Genomic DNA, 15,804 nt, shown 5'->3' with positions numbered 1-15,804 from the left:
AACGTGCCAGGTTCCGGGTCGGGTGGTGCGGAGCAGGGCTTCAGCGTATTTTACAGGTGTCCTCGTGCGCTGCCAGGGTGGGGGCTGGGCAGACCTGAAAGGAGTGTTACTCTGGATCTGGAGAAAGTGAGCTTTCTCGGGCGCAGGAGGAGGGAGCTCCCCGTGTGCGAGGCCGCAGGGAACCCGCGGTTGGGCAGCGGCTGGAGGCTTGGCAGTGTGGGGTCGGTGAGACCCCGAGGCGGGGGGAGGGGGTGTCCCGGTGCAGGGCAGGCCCTCCTTAAAGGCTTGGACGGTTGAGAGTGTCTGAGAAAGTTCTCTGAAAGTCTGTTCCCAGCAGAGTGACTTTGGGGCAAGTCATGCAAGAAACCTGGTTCTCTGCTTCCTCCCCCCCGGGGGACCACGGTGTTGGTGTTGGGATGGAGGCTGCCTGTTCGCGGGGCTGCGGGATGGTTCCTGTTCCTCACGGCTTCTCCAGGGTCTCCTGGATTTGCCCAGCAGGCCAAGGAAACCCTGCTAACCTTCCTCTCCTAAAAAGATGGGCAGTGCGAAGGATCGCAATTTTCTGGAACAGGAAGCTGAGTGCAGACACGTGAAGTCGCGGGCGGTGCTGACAAGGCCTGTTGAGCGTTCCCTCCTGCGGCGCGCGGCTGCCTCAGGTCTCGGGTCATTCGTGGGCGCGGAGCCCTCTCGAGGCAGGAGGGCCTGTGCGCGGGCTCGTTCAGGCTGTGGGCTGGTTGAGAGGTCAAGGTCACCCTGCTGCGAGCCCCTCGGCCCTCCCTGCAGGAGCAGCAGCCCAGCAGGTGGAGGTACCTTAAGAACCAGCTGCAGAGCTCTGCAGGGACTCAGACAGAGGAAGAGAAGCAGGCTGAACACGGCGGTCACAGGAAGGTCTGGTCTTGCCTTAGGGGAGTCACTTAAACGCTGAGTAGAAGTTCAAGCCTGCTTCGCCTCCCTCCACACCTGCCACAGCCCTGGCCTTGGGACACGTTGCTCCTTGCTTCCCTCCAGCCAGCTCTGCCCCGTCTGCGCAGGCAGCGTCCTCCAACAGGAAGTGCCTTCCTCCTCTGCCGGCCTCCCGCTGCAAAACATGCCTCATCTCCTCTCTGCCCCCCTCCCAGAGGAGACCTGCCCCTTCCTCCTGGGGCTCCTTTTGCTCCCCAGCATCACGACTGTCACTCTTAGTTCACCCGTGTTTGTTCCCCTCCGACTACCCCCTTTGAGGGCATGGACCCTACTATATTCATCCTCACACCCCTAGCGCCTGGCTTAGAGCCTGACACGTGGTAGGTGCCCAGTAAATGTTTGTTGAGTGCCCTCGTGTCATTCACAGCTAGTGAGGAAGTCAGTCAAGTCAGTAAAGCAGGCGGTTACCGGCAATGTTGGGGGTGAGGCATTAGGGCAGGATTTCCCAGAGGTGATGATACCTGAGCCGCATCTTACCTGCATCTTCAAAGAGGATCGAGAGTTAACCAGGTGAAGGAGGCGTCAAGGGAGGGGTGCCTTCCTAGGTGGGGGTAAGCAGTTTGCACCAAGGCAGAGAGGTTTGGGAGGTGAACTAGCACATCATAAATAGTTCATGATGGCTGGAGAGAGGAGGTCCAGATATCACAGGACTCTGGGTGCCACACTGGGGAATTTAAATCTGATCCTAAAAACAGTGATGAACCATTAAAATGTTTTAATTGGGAGAGTGATCTGATCAGATTTTTGTTTCAGAAGGATCACTTGGCTGCCTATGGAGAATGGGTTGAAGGGGGCAAAGTTGGGGTCGGTAGGACCAATGAGGGGAGGCTGTCATTATAATCCAGAGGTGGATGACAGGTGTCTGAGCCAGGACAGGGACAGAACAGGGGTAGATTAAAGAGGTGTTTAGGAGGTCGAATCCATAGATTTATCTGACCACTTGAGGGCAAGGAACAAGGAGGAGTCATGGATGACTTGTCTCCAACTTAAGCAAAAAGGTAGATGCCGTTCAGCAGCCTGGGATAAGCAGTGATTTAGGAGAAGATACTGAGTTCATCTGGGTAGTGAGCTCGTGTGAAATTCCCGAGGGTGTCCAGATGGAGGTGACGAGTGGCCAGTTAAGATGTAAGTCTGGAGCTCAGGAGAAAGGCCTGGCATTAAGACAGCAACACAGGAATTGGGAAAAGCTGTAGAAAAGGATGAGGTCTCCTGAGGAGATTGCGTTGTCTGAGAGGGAGGGCTAAGAGGACTGAACCTTTGGGAACACCAGGGGTGCTGAGGAAGAGAGAATGAATCGTGATGGAAACTAGGAAGGAACAGTAAGAGGTGCAAGGAAAGCCAGCGTTGGACTTGTGCAAACCAGGAGTCTCCAGGAAGCATGATCAGTTGTGTCTAGTACCACAAGTCAGGTAAGAAGTGAACGGTGTCCTTCAGATATAGCAACAGGGAGGTCATCAGTGACCTTGACAAGGTCACTGCCAGTGCCCACATGGAAGAGAAGGTAGCAGATAGCAAGTGGAGAAGGTTCCGGATGGTGGGGAGGAGTACCAAGGGCCTGCCTTTGGATCCTGTTTGTGAGCAGGAATCCAGATGAGGAAGCCGGGAGAAGGCAGAGAAGACAGAAGCAGCTGCAGGTGCGGAGAGCTGAGCTCGAGCGCCGGCTGTGTGCTCACTTGTCCGCACAGCGGCTCCCAGTCTCCTCGTCTGTGAAATGGGGACGGGTTGGGGAGGCTTGCCACCACGTGTGACACGTGGCAGGTGCACAGAGGAGGGCACGAGAAGGAAGGTCAGCTTTGCCTTGTCATTGATTGGCGTGGAGTGAGGGAGAGAGGAGTCAAAGACAAGCCCTGTTTGGGCCTCGAAATGCAGTGGTGCCATCCACGGGAGGAGGGGCAGAGAAGTGCGCCCCGGACTAGTGCTCCTGTGCCACCCTCCCAGAGAGAGGCACATTCCTCCCAGGGACATTTTAGAGCTTGTATTGTAGGAAAAAAATACAAAAAAAGATTTTTGTTTTTTTTTTTCCCTTTGGGGCAAGGGTGGATGGAGATGAAAATTTTCCCACCACTTTATTCAATTACATAGAAATATAATAGGTGAAATTCTCTTGAGTTCATTTCTGCTAGTTTTTGCATCGTGGGACTCTGTGATTACATAATCTGGAAACTGAAAAGCACTACTTTATGACTGTACCAGGTGGGACATTTTGAGAAAGTCAGCGTCCCTTAAAACGTAATTGTTCACAGCCTTTATCTCTGTGCACTCCGTTGATTTTTGTGGCTTCCTAAATGGTATTCTAATGCTTAAATTTTGTTTTTTAAAACCTTTATATTGGTAAGTTTCCTAATATGTTGTTAAAATCCCTTTGCAGAGGTAATGTATAATTTAATTGTTTCCACAGATCATCAGTCAGGCAAACATAATGACAGGAGGAAAAGCTCACTAGATGTCAGAACTGCTGCCTCTCGAACAGGCAAAGGTAGGTGACAAAGACAAGAGGAGAAAGCATGGTCCTGTGAGTATTGAACCCATGGAGACGTGTGACACTCCCTCCCCAGTCTGATCTCTGGGTCACTGCCCCCCTCCAGCTCAGGAGAGGGAAGGGGACCCTCTAGCAGTCTGTGTCCATTTCTCCCTCACCCCCAACTCCTTTGCCAGTGGGTTCCATTCTGACCGTTTTGATGGAGTCAGGGAATAAAGAAAAAGAAAAAGATACATTTTACCGTCTGTTCTCTAGTTGATTTTTTTTTTAATTAATTAATTTATTTTTGGCTGAGTTGGGTCTTCGCTGCTCTGCGTGGGCTTTTCTCTGGTTGCAGCGAGTGGGGGCTACTCTTCGTTGCGGTCTGTGGGCTTCTCATTGCAGTGGCTTCTCTTGTTGTGGAGCACGGGCTCTAGGCACACCGGACCTTCGGTAGTTGTGGCGCGAGGACTGTAGAGCGCAGGCTCAGTAGTTGTGGCGCACGGGCTTATTAGTTGCTTTGCAGCATATGGGATCTTCCCAGACCAGGGATCGAACCCATGTCCCCTGCATTGGCAGGCAGATTCTTAACCACTGCACCACCAGGGAAGTCCTCTAGTTGATTTTCTAAACTGTAACAGCAGATGTCAGTTTATCTGTTGTAATTGTATGAGTAATGCATTTGGAAGTTCTCAGCGATATATTCCATTGTGGGTTGCAGTTTGCCATGGAAGCTTACCTTTTGGTGGGGAAGTAAGTGAGCTGCATTTGGGGATGTGAAAGACTTTTCATAAGCAAATATTATTTAAGTTCTAAGTGGAATATAATTTTTTAACGGTTATGTAGATATGTGGCCTGAATGATCTAGAAGTTTTAAAAATGCAATGGAAATTATCTATAGATAGTGTGGAGGCAAATATTACTGCTAGCTATGTACTTTCTTTGACTCAGAGATGAATTGGGAAGCAATAGGGAGCTGATTGTTACTAGATAAACAGCGAAAATTTTGCAGATGTTACAGTGGAGATCCAGTGCCTCACTTCTCTCATGGGTTGGTCGTGAGGACTGGAAAATATGCCGTGTGTCCCTTGCACTGAAAAGACGAAACGGATCCCACCCCTGCTGCAAGGGCAGGGAGCAAAGTGGTGTTACAGGGAAGAGTATGGACTTCGGCCTCAGCATTGCTTTGATTCAGGTCCCAGCTTCATCTACTTTCTGTGCAACCTTGGGGGTAGACCTTTGTGCTTCCATTTCCTCATCATCATATGGGGATCATTATGCTGTCCACAGAGGACCACGTAAGGATGAAATGAGTGAGCGTGGTGCCTGGCCAGGGTCGTGGCAGCAGCTGTCACCGTCCTCACTGTGGCCCTCATGGTCACGGCCCTCGGGCACAGCAGAGCAGAGGCGAGGTCACTCGTGCCCCAAACTGTCTTTACCGCCACACTCTGACTTCTGTTCATCCTTTGGATTACTTTGTCCATTTCTGTATTTTTGAGAGTTAAAACACTTTTCTTTTAATGTTTGTGGGTTTTAACCACTGTTCTTTTTAATTGACTTATAATTTACATATAATACAATTCATATTAAGTGTTGAGTTCAGTAGGTTTTGACAGTTCTGTACATTGAACTGTATAGACTGTAACCACCCAGCCCAAAATAGATACAGAAAATACACACGTGCAGGCCTGCACTTGCGCACATATTTCACCACACAGAGGCATCCACTGATTTCTTGCACCATAAGTTAATTTGGCCTCTTCTTGCGCTTCATAGAAATGGAGTCGTATAGTATGCACTGTCTGTGTGTCTGGCATCTTTCACTCATTTTAGTGTTCTTGAGATTCATCCTTGTTGCTAGGTGCTACCGTTCTTCTTTATAGCTTGGTAGTACTCCACTGTATGACTGTGCCACAATTTGCTTATCCATTCTGTTATTAATGGCCCTTTGTGTTCACCTTTTCACTTTGGGGCTGTTCAGAGTAAGGCTGCTGTGAATATGTTTATGCAAGTATTTTGTGTGTGTGTGGACATGTGTGTTCATCTCCTACCTGGGAGTGGAATAGCTGGGCCTTTGTGCAGCTGCAAACAATTCTCCAGTGTGGGTGGTACCATGTACCATCACTAACCTATGAGAGTTCCAGTTGCTCTGCATCCTCCCACACTTGGTTATACCAGGGTTCTAAACTCTAGCTATTCTACTGGATGTGGTTTTAACTTTAATTTTCCTGATGACTAATGAGGTTGAGCACTCCTTTCGTATGCTTACTGGCCATTGGATATCCTCTTTTGTGACGTGAATGTTCAAATATTTTGCCCTTTTTTTTTTTTTTTTTTTTTTTTTGCGGTATGTGGGCCTCTCACTGTTGCGGCCTCTCCCGTTGCGGAGCACAGCCTCCGGACGTGCAGGCTCAGTGGCCGTGGCTCATGGGCCCAGCCGCTCCGCAGCATGTGGGATCTTCCCGGACCGGGGCACGAACCCGTGTCCCCTGCGTCAGCAGGCGGACTCTCAACCACTGCGCCACCAGGGAAGCCCCTTTTGCCCATTTTTATCACTGGGTTGTTTATCTTTTTCTTGTTGGTTTGTAGGAATTCTTTTTATATTCTAGATATAGATATAAGTATTCCAAATATACTGTTCTTAGTCTGTGGATTGCTTTTTCACTCTCTTAATGGTCTTTTAATGAACAGAGGTTCTTAATGAATCTTAAAGTTCATTTTATCAGTGTTTTCTGTTATAGCTAGTGCTTTTTTTGTGTCCTGTTTAAGAAATCTTTCTCTATGAAGAATATTCCCCCATGTTTTCTTCTAGAAGCTTTATTGTTTTATCTTTCACTTGGGGTCTGTGATCCATTTCAAATTAATTTTTACATCTAGTGAAGGTAGAGATCAAAGATTAATATCCCCCCCCCACTGGGAAACCCAGCTGGCCCATCACCATGTTGAAAAACCATCTTTTGCAGTAGTATCATTATTGTAAACCAGTTGACTATAAATATATGGCCTGTTTCTGGACTCTATTTCATTGTTCTGTTAGTCCTTGCTTACACTGATACCACGATCGATTACTACAGTCATACGGTAAGTATTGATATCTGGTAGTATAAAGTTCTTCAAGATTATCTTGGCTATTCTAGGTCCTTTGCATTTCCATATAACATTTAGAATCAGCTTGTTAGTTTACACACACACAGCTTCTTGGTAGTTTATTTGGGAGTGTCTTAAATCTATAGAACAATTTGGGGAAAATTGAAATCTCGGTAACACTGAGTCTTCCAAAACGTAAACATGCTCTTTGTCTTTATTTAGGTTGCCTTTTATTTTTTCTCAGCAATGTTTTGCATTTTCAGTGTATAAATCTTACATATCTTTCCATTAGATTTATTCCTAAATTTTTTTTTTTTTTTTTTTTTTATAAATTTATTTATTTATTTTTTTTTGGCTGTGTTGGGTCTTCGTTGCTGTGAGCAGGCTTTCTCTAGTTGCGGCGAGCAGGGGCCCCTCCTCGTCGCGGTGCGCGGGCTTCCCATTGCTGTGGCCTCTCTCCTTGCGAAGCACGGGCTCCAGGCGCGCAGGCCCCAGCAGTTGTGGCACGTGGGCTCAGTAGTTGTGGCTTGCGGGCTCTAGAGCTCAGGCTCAGTAGCCGTGGCGCACGGGCTTAGCTGCTCCGCGGCATGTGGGATCCTCCCGGGCCGGGGCTCGAACCCGTGTCCCCTGCATTGGCAGGCAGACTCTCAACCACTGCGCCACCAGGGAAGCCCTATTCCTAAATATTGATTTTTATGATGCTGTCATAATGGTGTTTGTTTATTTCCGTTTCCAATTGTTTGTTGCTAGTATATAGAAATATAATTGAATGTTTATGTATTGGCCTTGCACCCAGTAACCTTGATGAACTAGCTTATTGATTATAAGAGCAGCGTTTGTAGATCCTTTCACTTTCTGCATACACAGTCATGACAATCTTTATACCTTTTACTTCTTTTCCTTACTTTATTGGAGTCACACTATTGTTTGGTCTTTGTAAGTATATGTCACTTTCATTATATTTTTAAATGAGAACAAGTCTTTTTATGACATAGTGATAGAAGAGTGGTTTTTATTTTTGGTTTCATGACCTTGTTGGGTAAAATGGCAAGATGGCAACCATGTGCTGATCACCAAAATTAGATTTAAGGAGTCCGTTGGTCTCTGAAATTTAGAGCATTTGAGAGCCCCCGAGTTGGTTAATCTTGGTTGTTTCTCCTTGGGCCCCAGTTTGGTAAAATAAGGCTGACGCATCAGGCTGTGGAACAGTCTGTGGTCCTTTAAGACCTTTGGTAAACAGCATTTGGCCTGACAGTGGGGCTCTCAGGGAGAGACACAGAACACTATGTGAATATGTTTTCCTGCCAGTTCACTGCCCAGGCTTCTCCCCACCCCAAAGGAACTGGATCTTGACAGGAGCAACAAAAAAATTAACAAACTTTAGAGTCTAAGATTTGCTGCCTGCCTCACTTAAGATATTTACCTAACCCGTCTAGATTGAGCAGAACAGTGGAAAGCACCAAAGGATGCCTCGAAAAATTGAACCAGAAATTCATGTATTTCAGTTAATTGAGTTGTATTTATTGCTCCCGCCATATATGAAACAAGGAGCCTCTGTGGCATTGTCTTTCAGAACATTTTCACTCCTGGAGAGCAGCAAGCTGAATAATTATAAAGCCTTATTGTTAGAAACACAAAAAGAGGCTAACTGTTTGGCCCTGACTTGCTAGATTGTTTCCTCTGTTTTCTCCCTGGCCTGTGACCTCAGAACTTCAGTCTGTGGGTGCACGTGCAACCTAGTGCCTAGAGCTGAAGGAAGCAGGGTTGGTGATGCCAGAATCCCAGGCTTGTTAGGATGGGAAGGAAGCTCAGCGACCAGGTAGCTCTGGTCCTACCCCTTCATTGTGCAGCTGAGCACGCTGGGTGGGGCCTGGGGCGGGAAGGGAGACAGATACCCAAGGCTGTGAACACCCTGATTTCTGTATCACGTGATCTCTCCACAGTTTCCAGCCAGAGACGACGCTCCTCCACGGCCCGGATACATTCCATGAAGATCGAGGCGCCCATCACCAAGGTGAAACAGTTTGTGGTCCGTCTCCATTGAGCATGGGAGTCCCTTGTTCTCCTGGTTGATTGTTTTCAGCAAGAAGAACCACCAAGGGACCCACAGCAATAACGATGCTCCTAGTTGTATGGAGCTGCCTCGTCTGAAGAGAGAGGATGCATGACATGAGCACTTTAACTAGCCTTAAGTTAGCGTTGAGCCCTACTGCCAGCCTGACTCTCTGGATTGCTTTCCCACTGTCTTTAAGATTATGAAACTCAGGTCGTTTTCTTTCCGTATTATAGGCAATCAATATCATCAGTGCTGCCCAGGAAAGCAGTCCCATGCCTGTGACAGAAGCCTTAGATCGTGTGCTGGAAATTCTAAGAACCACTGAATTATATTCACCACAATTCGATGCTAAGGACGATGATCCTCATGCCATCGACCTTGTTGGGGGCTTAATGTCTGTAAGTATATTTGACCAGGCTGCTGGCTAGATCCTGCTGTTCTCATTTGTTTTCTCAGAGGTTATTTGTTTACGTGCTGGCCTACACAGCGCTCTTTGTGTGGGGGGCTCAGTCAAGGCCTAAACCCTCCATTGCTGCCCTCTGGCCGAGCCATCACCCACCTGCTGCCTGCCGCCCAGGGGGACCTCAGCTTGAAGCAGAGAAGGGAGGAGCACATTCTAGACAGCTAGCTAGTTTTAAGATTTTGAAGATGGGCAGAAAAGAAAAATTTATGAAATATTTCATACCATAGTACAAAACAGAATGACTGTCTATGTCTAAAGAGGCACCAGGGGGACTTCCCTGGTGGTCCAGTGGTTAGCACTCCATGCTTCCGTTGCAGAGGGCATGGGTTTGATCCCTGGTCCAGGAACTAAGATTCCCACAAGCCGCACAGCGTGGCGCCACCCCCCAACCCCCCCACCCCCCCCCCAAAAAAAGAGGCACCGGTGAATGGGGCGTGGTTTCCCTCTAGAGCATCCTATACAGATTTGGTGACTTCATGGGAAAGAGGGCCTTGGAACCATTTCATTAGAAGGAGGCTTTATACCATGGGCTCTTGAGGGGTCTAGATGCCTCCTCCACCCCATCTAGTACAGAGGCCTTACAGGGGAAGAACAACTTGTGGAAAACAGATCATTCCATTGCCATCTGTCACCTTTTTTGTCTTGGTGACAAAATTCAGAAGTAAAAATTCATCCCCCCTCCTAATTCCTGCTTTCTAAAGTCACTTGATTTCATAAAAATAAGGTTTTAAGCAAACATCAGTTGGGTAGAGGGTTCCCAGCGATGATGATGTCTAGTTGTGGTCTTGTCTGTTTGAGACAGAGGCTCCTCCAGCCTGTAGGTGAGGGGGTGGGGAGAAAGGATGAGGGGCGGGGTGGGATAGTGCCCGGGGGTGAGGGGTGAAGAGAGGCAGCATGGGGAGAAAGCACCGCAGGGCTGAGGAGAGGGGCCGCTCCGGGGCTTGGGGGTGGAGCAAGGGTGCTTAGAGAGCAGGGAAGAATCTAGTTTTCCTGAGGAAGGCTGGTGTCCACGAGCGTTGAGGAGGGTGGCAGGAAACGGGGGAAGGGGTTGAGGGCAGAGGGGCGTCATCCGGTCCTGAGTGCCAGCAGGACGCTGGGCTCTGGGGAGTCTCCCGAGCTCGCCGTCCTGGTGATGCCCCTACCCCCGAGTTGAGCAGGTCCGTGCAGCGTCAGGCTGTGTGCTCCTGGGTGAGTGACTGAGCTCGGGGTTGGCCGCAGAGGTGAGCACAGGGAAGCCTCGGCACGGCACGCACTGACGGGGAGGGCTGCCCGCAGCGTCCTCTGGGGCCCGCTGTCCTGGGGTTTTCAAGGAGTACAGAAGAGCTGTGACTTCCCTTTCTCTTCTTTCCTTGATTTTTATCAGGACGTTTTTCGAAGACCGTCCAGGAATGAGTATGTTCTTTCAACAAAAAGTAAGTTTCTCCTTTTTAGTTTTTTGGACCACTATTACTATTATAGCCATGCTTAAGTGATGAAAATAATTTTTTCAGGTAAAAGTTTTAAGATAATTTTTTTTATCAGTAAGAAGTTTTTTGGTGTATCATCAAAAATGAGAAACAAAGCAACCACCCCCTGAAGCAGAACTGTTCTCCCTAAGGAACAGTTAATGCTGTAAAGCCTCTTAATTTTGTTCTCCGAATCACATCACTTTGCAGACCTTCAGCAGGCTTCCAGCAGTGTGATCACCCCCACCTCCCTTCACGACATCCCATCACAGATAACTCAGGCCATGGAAAATGAGGAATCCTGGGACTTTGATATTTTTGAACTGGAGGCTGCCACTCATAAAAGGTGAGTCCACGTGGAGCTCGGCAGACAGAGAGCTTGATTCCAAGGGCCGGTGTGGAGAAAGCCACCCAAGGAGTATGGTTTCTGCACAGAGCCAGTCCCCGGTCAGGGAGGAGGCTCAGGAAAGCGCAGCAGGGCAGCAGGTGCCCTGAGTCACCAGGGCCTAGGCCTCAACGAGGGGATCAGTGAGAAGCCAAGGGGAGCCTGCCTGGCTGTGACTTCTGCAGAGAGAGCAAGCGTGAGATTGAGCAAGTGATTTAACCTCTCCAAATAGCAGAGGTTTTTTTTTCTGTAAAATATGGTTATTAATTTCTCCTGTAGGTAGTGGTATGTTGAGATAGCAGCAAAGAGCCCCACTCAGAGCCTAGAACTAAAAATTAGAAATACACAAACATACACATTGTTAAGAGCTGTCCCCAGATCTTGGTTGCTGTGTTGGTGACAGGCATGGGGACACCCCAGACTCCAGCCATCCTGATCTGAACGTGGTCACCGAGAGTAGGGTGGGATTGGGATTTTACCTTCAGTTTTGTACCTTGCTGGAGAAGAACGGTCAAGCAAAGGCGTGTGGTTGGCTTGGCACACAGGAAAGGGTGTCCCGGCCTGCTGCCAGCCAGCGTTAACCTTCAGGAGGGTGAGGTCCGGACCCTGGCAGACAGAAGGCCACTGCAGGAGAGGGGTGCTCTGCTGGCCGTGGGATAACTCATCGGGTCTCATCCCAGTCTGGGTGACGGTCCCCGAGCCAGCCCCTACCCTTGGCTCATATGCTCACAGTGAGTCGACCCTCTAAAACATTCTGCGTCCAGGTACCCCACACAGCCAAGGACTGTAGAAAAGAATATGCCCGTGGCAAACAGAGCTTTGGGTACCTGGTTTACATACTGGTACGTTGTATTCGTGTGAACCTGGGACAAGGCAGGTCTGTTCAAGTCCTGTGAGCCCGACCACCTCTGGATACTGCCTCAGCAGAGCCAAGTTTCTTGATCTTCCAAGCAAAGGCCAGGTGCTGGATGAAGGTGACTTCTCAAGGAAGGGCCTGATTTGCTGGCCAGTTCGTCACCTTCTCTGGGGAAACCTCCTCATACTGTAACACCCACTTCCAGATTGTCGAGACCATCACATGACATGTGACAGCCTCTGGCTCACAGGCTGTCATCAGGAACTGTTGTTTTGTCCCATACGGGACATCTGGCCAATGACATAGGTCCAGCAGGTCCAAAGGAGAGGATAGGGTTTAAGGTGGAACAGGTTTAGCCTGGCAGCATGTTGATTTGAAGACTCTACTAGTGTCAGTAGGAGTCTGCATCAGGAAGGGCAGGGTGAACAAACCTCGCCCCAGCCAGTGGGGCGCACCAGGTGAATGAATGCTCCCAGAATTGGAGCTGGGCCCCACCCAAAGGTTGGCATTGGCTACCAGGAGAGAGGACAACAGAGCGCCACCCGTGTGCCACCCATGTGCCACCTGCACAGGCTCCACTCTGCTGCCCTGCACACCCTCTGAAGCCTGGCTCGGGTTTGCTTGTTGGATCTGAGTAGATCCAACACTTTGCCTGTTTCTTTGCTTTGTTTTAACACTGTGGATGTTTTTCTCTGTAGGCCTTTGATTTATCTTGGTCTCAAAATATTTGCTCGCTTTGGAGTCTGTGAAGTCTTAAAATGCTCTGAGACAACGCTGAGATCGTGGCTGCAAATTATCGAAGCCAATTATCATGCTTCTAACCCCTACCACAATTCTACACATTCTGCCGACGTGCTTCATGCCACTGCCTATTTTCTCTGCAAGGAGAGGATAAAGGTGAGCTGTGTTTGTGCTCCACGCCTAACAGGCAGGAGCAGTGGGGCGGGCTGCTGTGCAGTGTCACTGCTCAGGAGGGCCCGGCACGGGTGCAGCCTGGCCCGGGAAAGGGACGGCCACAGGAGAAGTCAGGCAGGAGGCCACGCTGTGGCTCTGGGGAGTTGATAATGAATTCATGACATGACCCCAGCCATTCCTGGAAGAATAAGGAGCAGGGTTCGTTCTCCAGGGAGGAGGCCAGCAAGAACAGGAGAAGGCTGTTTTTCTGAGGGGTCTTAACTCTGACCCTGCAGGCAAGGTTGGATATGGCCCCTTTAGGGCCCCCCGCATCCCTCAGAGTCAGCGGGGTTTGAGACCAAGTTCATCATCTTTGCCCAGCACTGCTCCCACCCAGGGTCACCTGCCTGGCCCAGAGTCCCATCATCCCAGCAGATACCCATGTCAGAAGCCTGGGGTCATCTTCAGTTCTCTCCTCTCCTCCAGCCCCCAGCACCTGGTAGGTCATCTGACCTTGCTGACTACAACCCCTAAGTGTTCTCAGAATCGTCTTCTCCTCGCAATGCCCCTGCCGCCGTCCCGGTCAGGGCCCCGTCATTTGTCGTCTAGATGGTGCCAAACAAGAACTCCTGGCTGCCCGGCCTCCTAGGGAACTCGCTCTGACCATGTGGGTCCCAGGAGCAGCCTCCCATCTCCCACAGGATTTAAGCTTCAAACCCCACAGATGGTGTGCACCGCTCGCAGCACACAGGCCATGTTTGGGCTGTGCTGAGCCACTTTAGTTTCTAACGCTCCTGCCCTTGACATGCCGTTCCCTTTGCTGGTGCTGGCTTCCCTCACATCTCCCCCTGCCCTTCAGGAATCAACACCAGCCTTCATTCCTCTAGGAAGCCCTCCCTGGGGCACCCTCCTCCGTGTCCCCACACCCTCCTGGGTACCCTCCTGATTGTACCGTCCACTTCATTTGGACGGGTGGCTCCTTTCGTAGCCCAGTGCCTGTCCTGCGCCATCTCGTCTGCACAGGGGAGGAAGGGCGAGGCTCCTAGCATCAGGTGCAGTGGCCACTGGCACCTACTGGTGGCCGTTCACAACTGGCCCAGGGTCTGCCTGGGGGCCATGTAGCAGCTTTAGCTCCAGCTTTGAGGCCATAGGGGGATGGGAGTAGGTCCCAGTAAGGAGGGCGTCATGGGAGAAAGGTTCCATTCAGGGAATGTTACTCACTGCCCACTCCCAAACCAAGCTTCCTTAGAAAGCCTTTTCACGTTGTCAGTTATTTCATTGGGGAAATTTTCGAAGCAGCAACTAGACCTTCACTGATTTGCCAAAGTATTTATGTTATTTCCTTCAGCATCCATCATAAAATGGCACAGAGGGTCCAGGGAGCTCTAGTGCGTGGCCATTTCACTTTCAGAAGTATTGTATACTTGAGAGCAGATGAATCAAACTGTTGGTTTTGTACCTAAGGAAACAGGGCCTCGTGAGGAATGAGACAGCGAGGCATCACTGCCTGATGTCCTGGCATCTGAGGAAGGCCACATGGTGGCCAGGACCAGCCCTGGCAGTCAGCAGAGTGAGGGCCAGTGCATCCCGGTCCCACTACCTCATCTGTACCTGCGACTAGTTAGTTGTAGGGAGGAGAGCAGCGTGCGGGGATGATTCCAGCACGTGGTTGTGTTGAGTCACTCCCCACCCTGAAACCCTATCTTCTCAGAGCTGGGTCTCTCATTTGCGCTTTCTCTTTCCCTCTAGTTTGGTTTTTCGGGTTTTGTTGTTGTTGTTGTTGTTTTGATAACAACAGACTGTAGGCATAATAAGAGTCCAGAGAGAGGGCTGTTTTTATAAAGCATGAAGACAAATGGCAGAGGAGAGATGTCTGTGTCAATATGGTTCAGCATATAAAGACAACCTAGCTTTTGCTGTAATTTATTGATTTTGAACTCCTCTATAGATAACATACAAATATATATTCAGAAAGCTAAATTATTAATTTTTAATAGCATTTATTGATATAATTCACATCATAAAATTCACCCATTTAAAGATAAAACTGTTGAATTTCAATTTAAATAAATTTTACAAGACTGATTTATTAGGTATACACCTTGTTTTCAAGTGTTTGTAGAATATTTCCAAAAATGATCTTATACTAGGACACAATTACTGTCTTGATAAACTTCAAATCTATATTTTCTAACCACAACAAAAACTAGAATTTAATAACTAAAAGTTAAATAAAAAATGTCAGTCACTACAAATGAGAAAATATTTCAAACAATTTAGGGATAAGCAAGGAAATAAAGCCAAAAATAACAGTTTAGAAAACAACAAACTGAGAAGCCTATGTATCAAAACCTGTAAAATGGGAAGAGCAAAGTGATAATCCAGAATGATTCTATGAAACAGCAAGAGAATTAAGTTCTAGCCAAACTAATCAAAAACACAGTAAACACAGAAATACACACATTTGAAATGGAGATTAATAGAAGAAAGTACCATACGCTTCTGTACTTAGAGTTTTAAATCAAATTAATGCTGGAAGTAGAAAACCAAGAGAGAGGTCAGTACCATGGGAGTTGTTTTTAAACTATCAACTAATTTCTTCAAAACCTGGCTCCTGACCCAGATGGACAGGTGAGTTCTTTAGCCCTTTAAGGAATTTTTCCATGTTACATAAACCGTTTCAAAGTCTTGAAAAAGACGGAAAACGTCCAGATCATCTTATAGAGTCACGAAACCCTGAAATCAACCTGACAAAGGTAGCAGCAGAAGGGGGGAGAAAACTATAGACCAATCCCCAGTTAATGTAAGAGATGCATAACTTAAAAAATTATTTCTCTCTTTTATTCAGTAATACTAGTTTATGTTGGTCTAAGTCAGTATCTCAGACTAAAGGCCTTTTTTTGTGACGGGTCTAGAGACAGACTTTCTGAGGAGGTGACTCCTGTCTGTTGAGGACACCCTGTGTCTTGGTAAGTCCTTAACTTGTGTGAGACTGAGAATCAGATAATGTTTCCTAATAAACATGCAAAGATGAAACCGTGTCTGAGTGGAGATGGGAAAACTGAGTTTGCTCAACATTATGCTTTTCTCAGAAATCCGAAATATCCTTACCTTAAAGTAATAGGGCAGAAAGAAAACTACTACCCAGAAGGCTACCTTGCTTTCAATGCCTTGCCCCAATTTTTAAATGATCTCTT

The 15,804-nt window shown here is 48.3% G+C and overlaps 1 protein-coding gene across 2 annotated transcripts in view; it reads left to right on the top strand.

The window, feature by feature from the left end:
- Positions 1 to 15,804, top strand: part of PDE8A (phosphodiesterase 8A) — a 137,258-nt gene that overhangs the window by 102,525 nt on the left and 18,929 nt on the right. For both annotated transcript variants that reach the window (XM_033402924.2, XM_012536183.3), the window contains exons 12-17: positions 3,362 to 3,439; positions 8,452 to 8,522; positions 8,798 to 8,962; positions 10,391 to 10,439; positions 10,683 to 10,818; positions 12,412 to 12,610. In XM_033402924.2, coding sequence (XP_033258815.1) covers positions 3,362 to 3,439; positions 8,452 to 8,522; positions 8,798 to 8,962; positions 10,391 to 10,439; positions 10,683 to 10,818; positions 12,412 to 12,610 — 698 coding nt within the window. The remainder of the gene's footprint in view (positions 1 to 3,361; positions 3,440 to 8,451; positions 8,523 to 8,797; positions 8,963 to 10,390; positions 10,440 to 10,682; positions 10,819 to 12,411; positions 12,611 to 15,804) is intronic.

The sequence above is a fragment of the Orcinus orca genome, chromosome 2 (assembly GCF_937001465.1).
Source record: "Orcinus orca chromosome 2, mOrcOrc1.1, whole genome shotgun sequence".
NCBI classification, from domain to species: domain Eukaryota; kingdom Metazoa; phylum Chordata; class Mammalia; order Artiodactyla; family Delphinidae; genus Orcinus; species Orcinus orca.
Note: the sequence above shows the minus strand (reverse complement) of the source record. Positions and strands in the feature narration are given on the sequence as shown.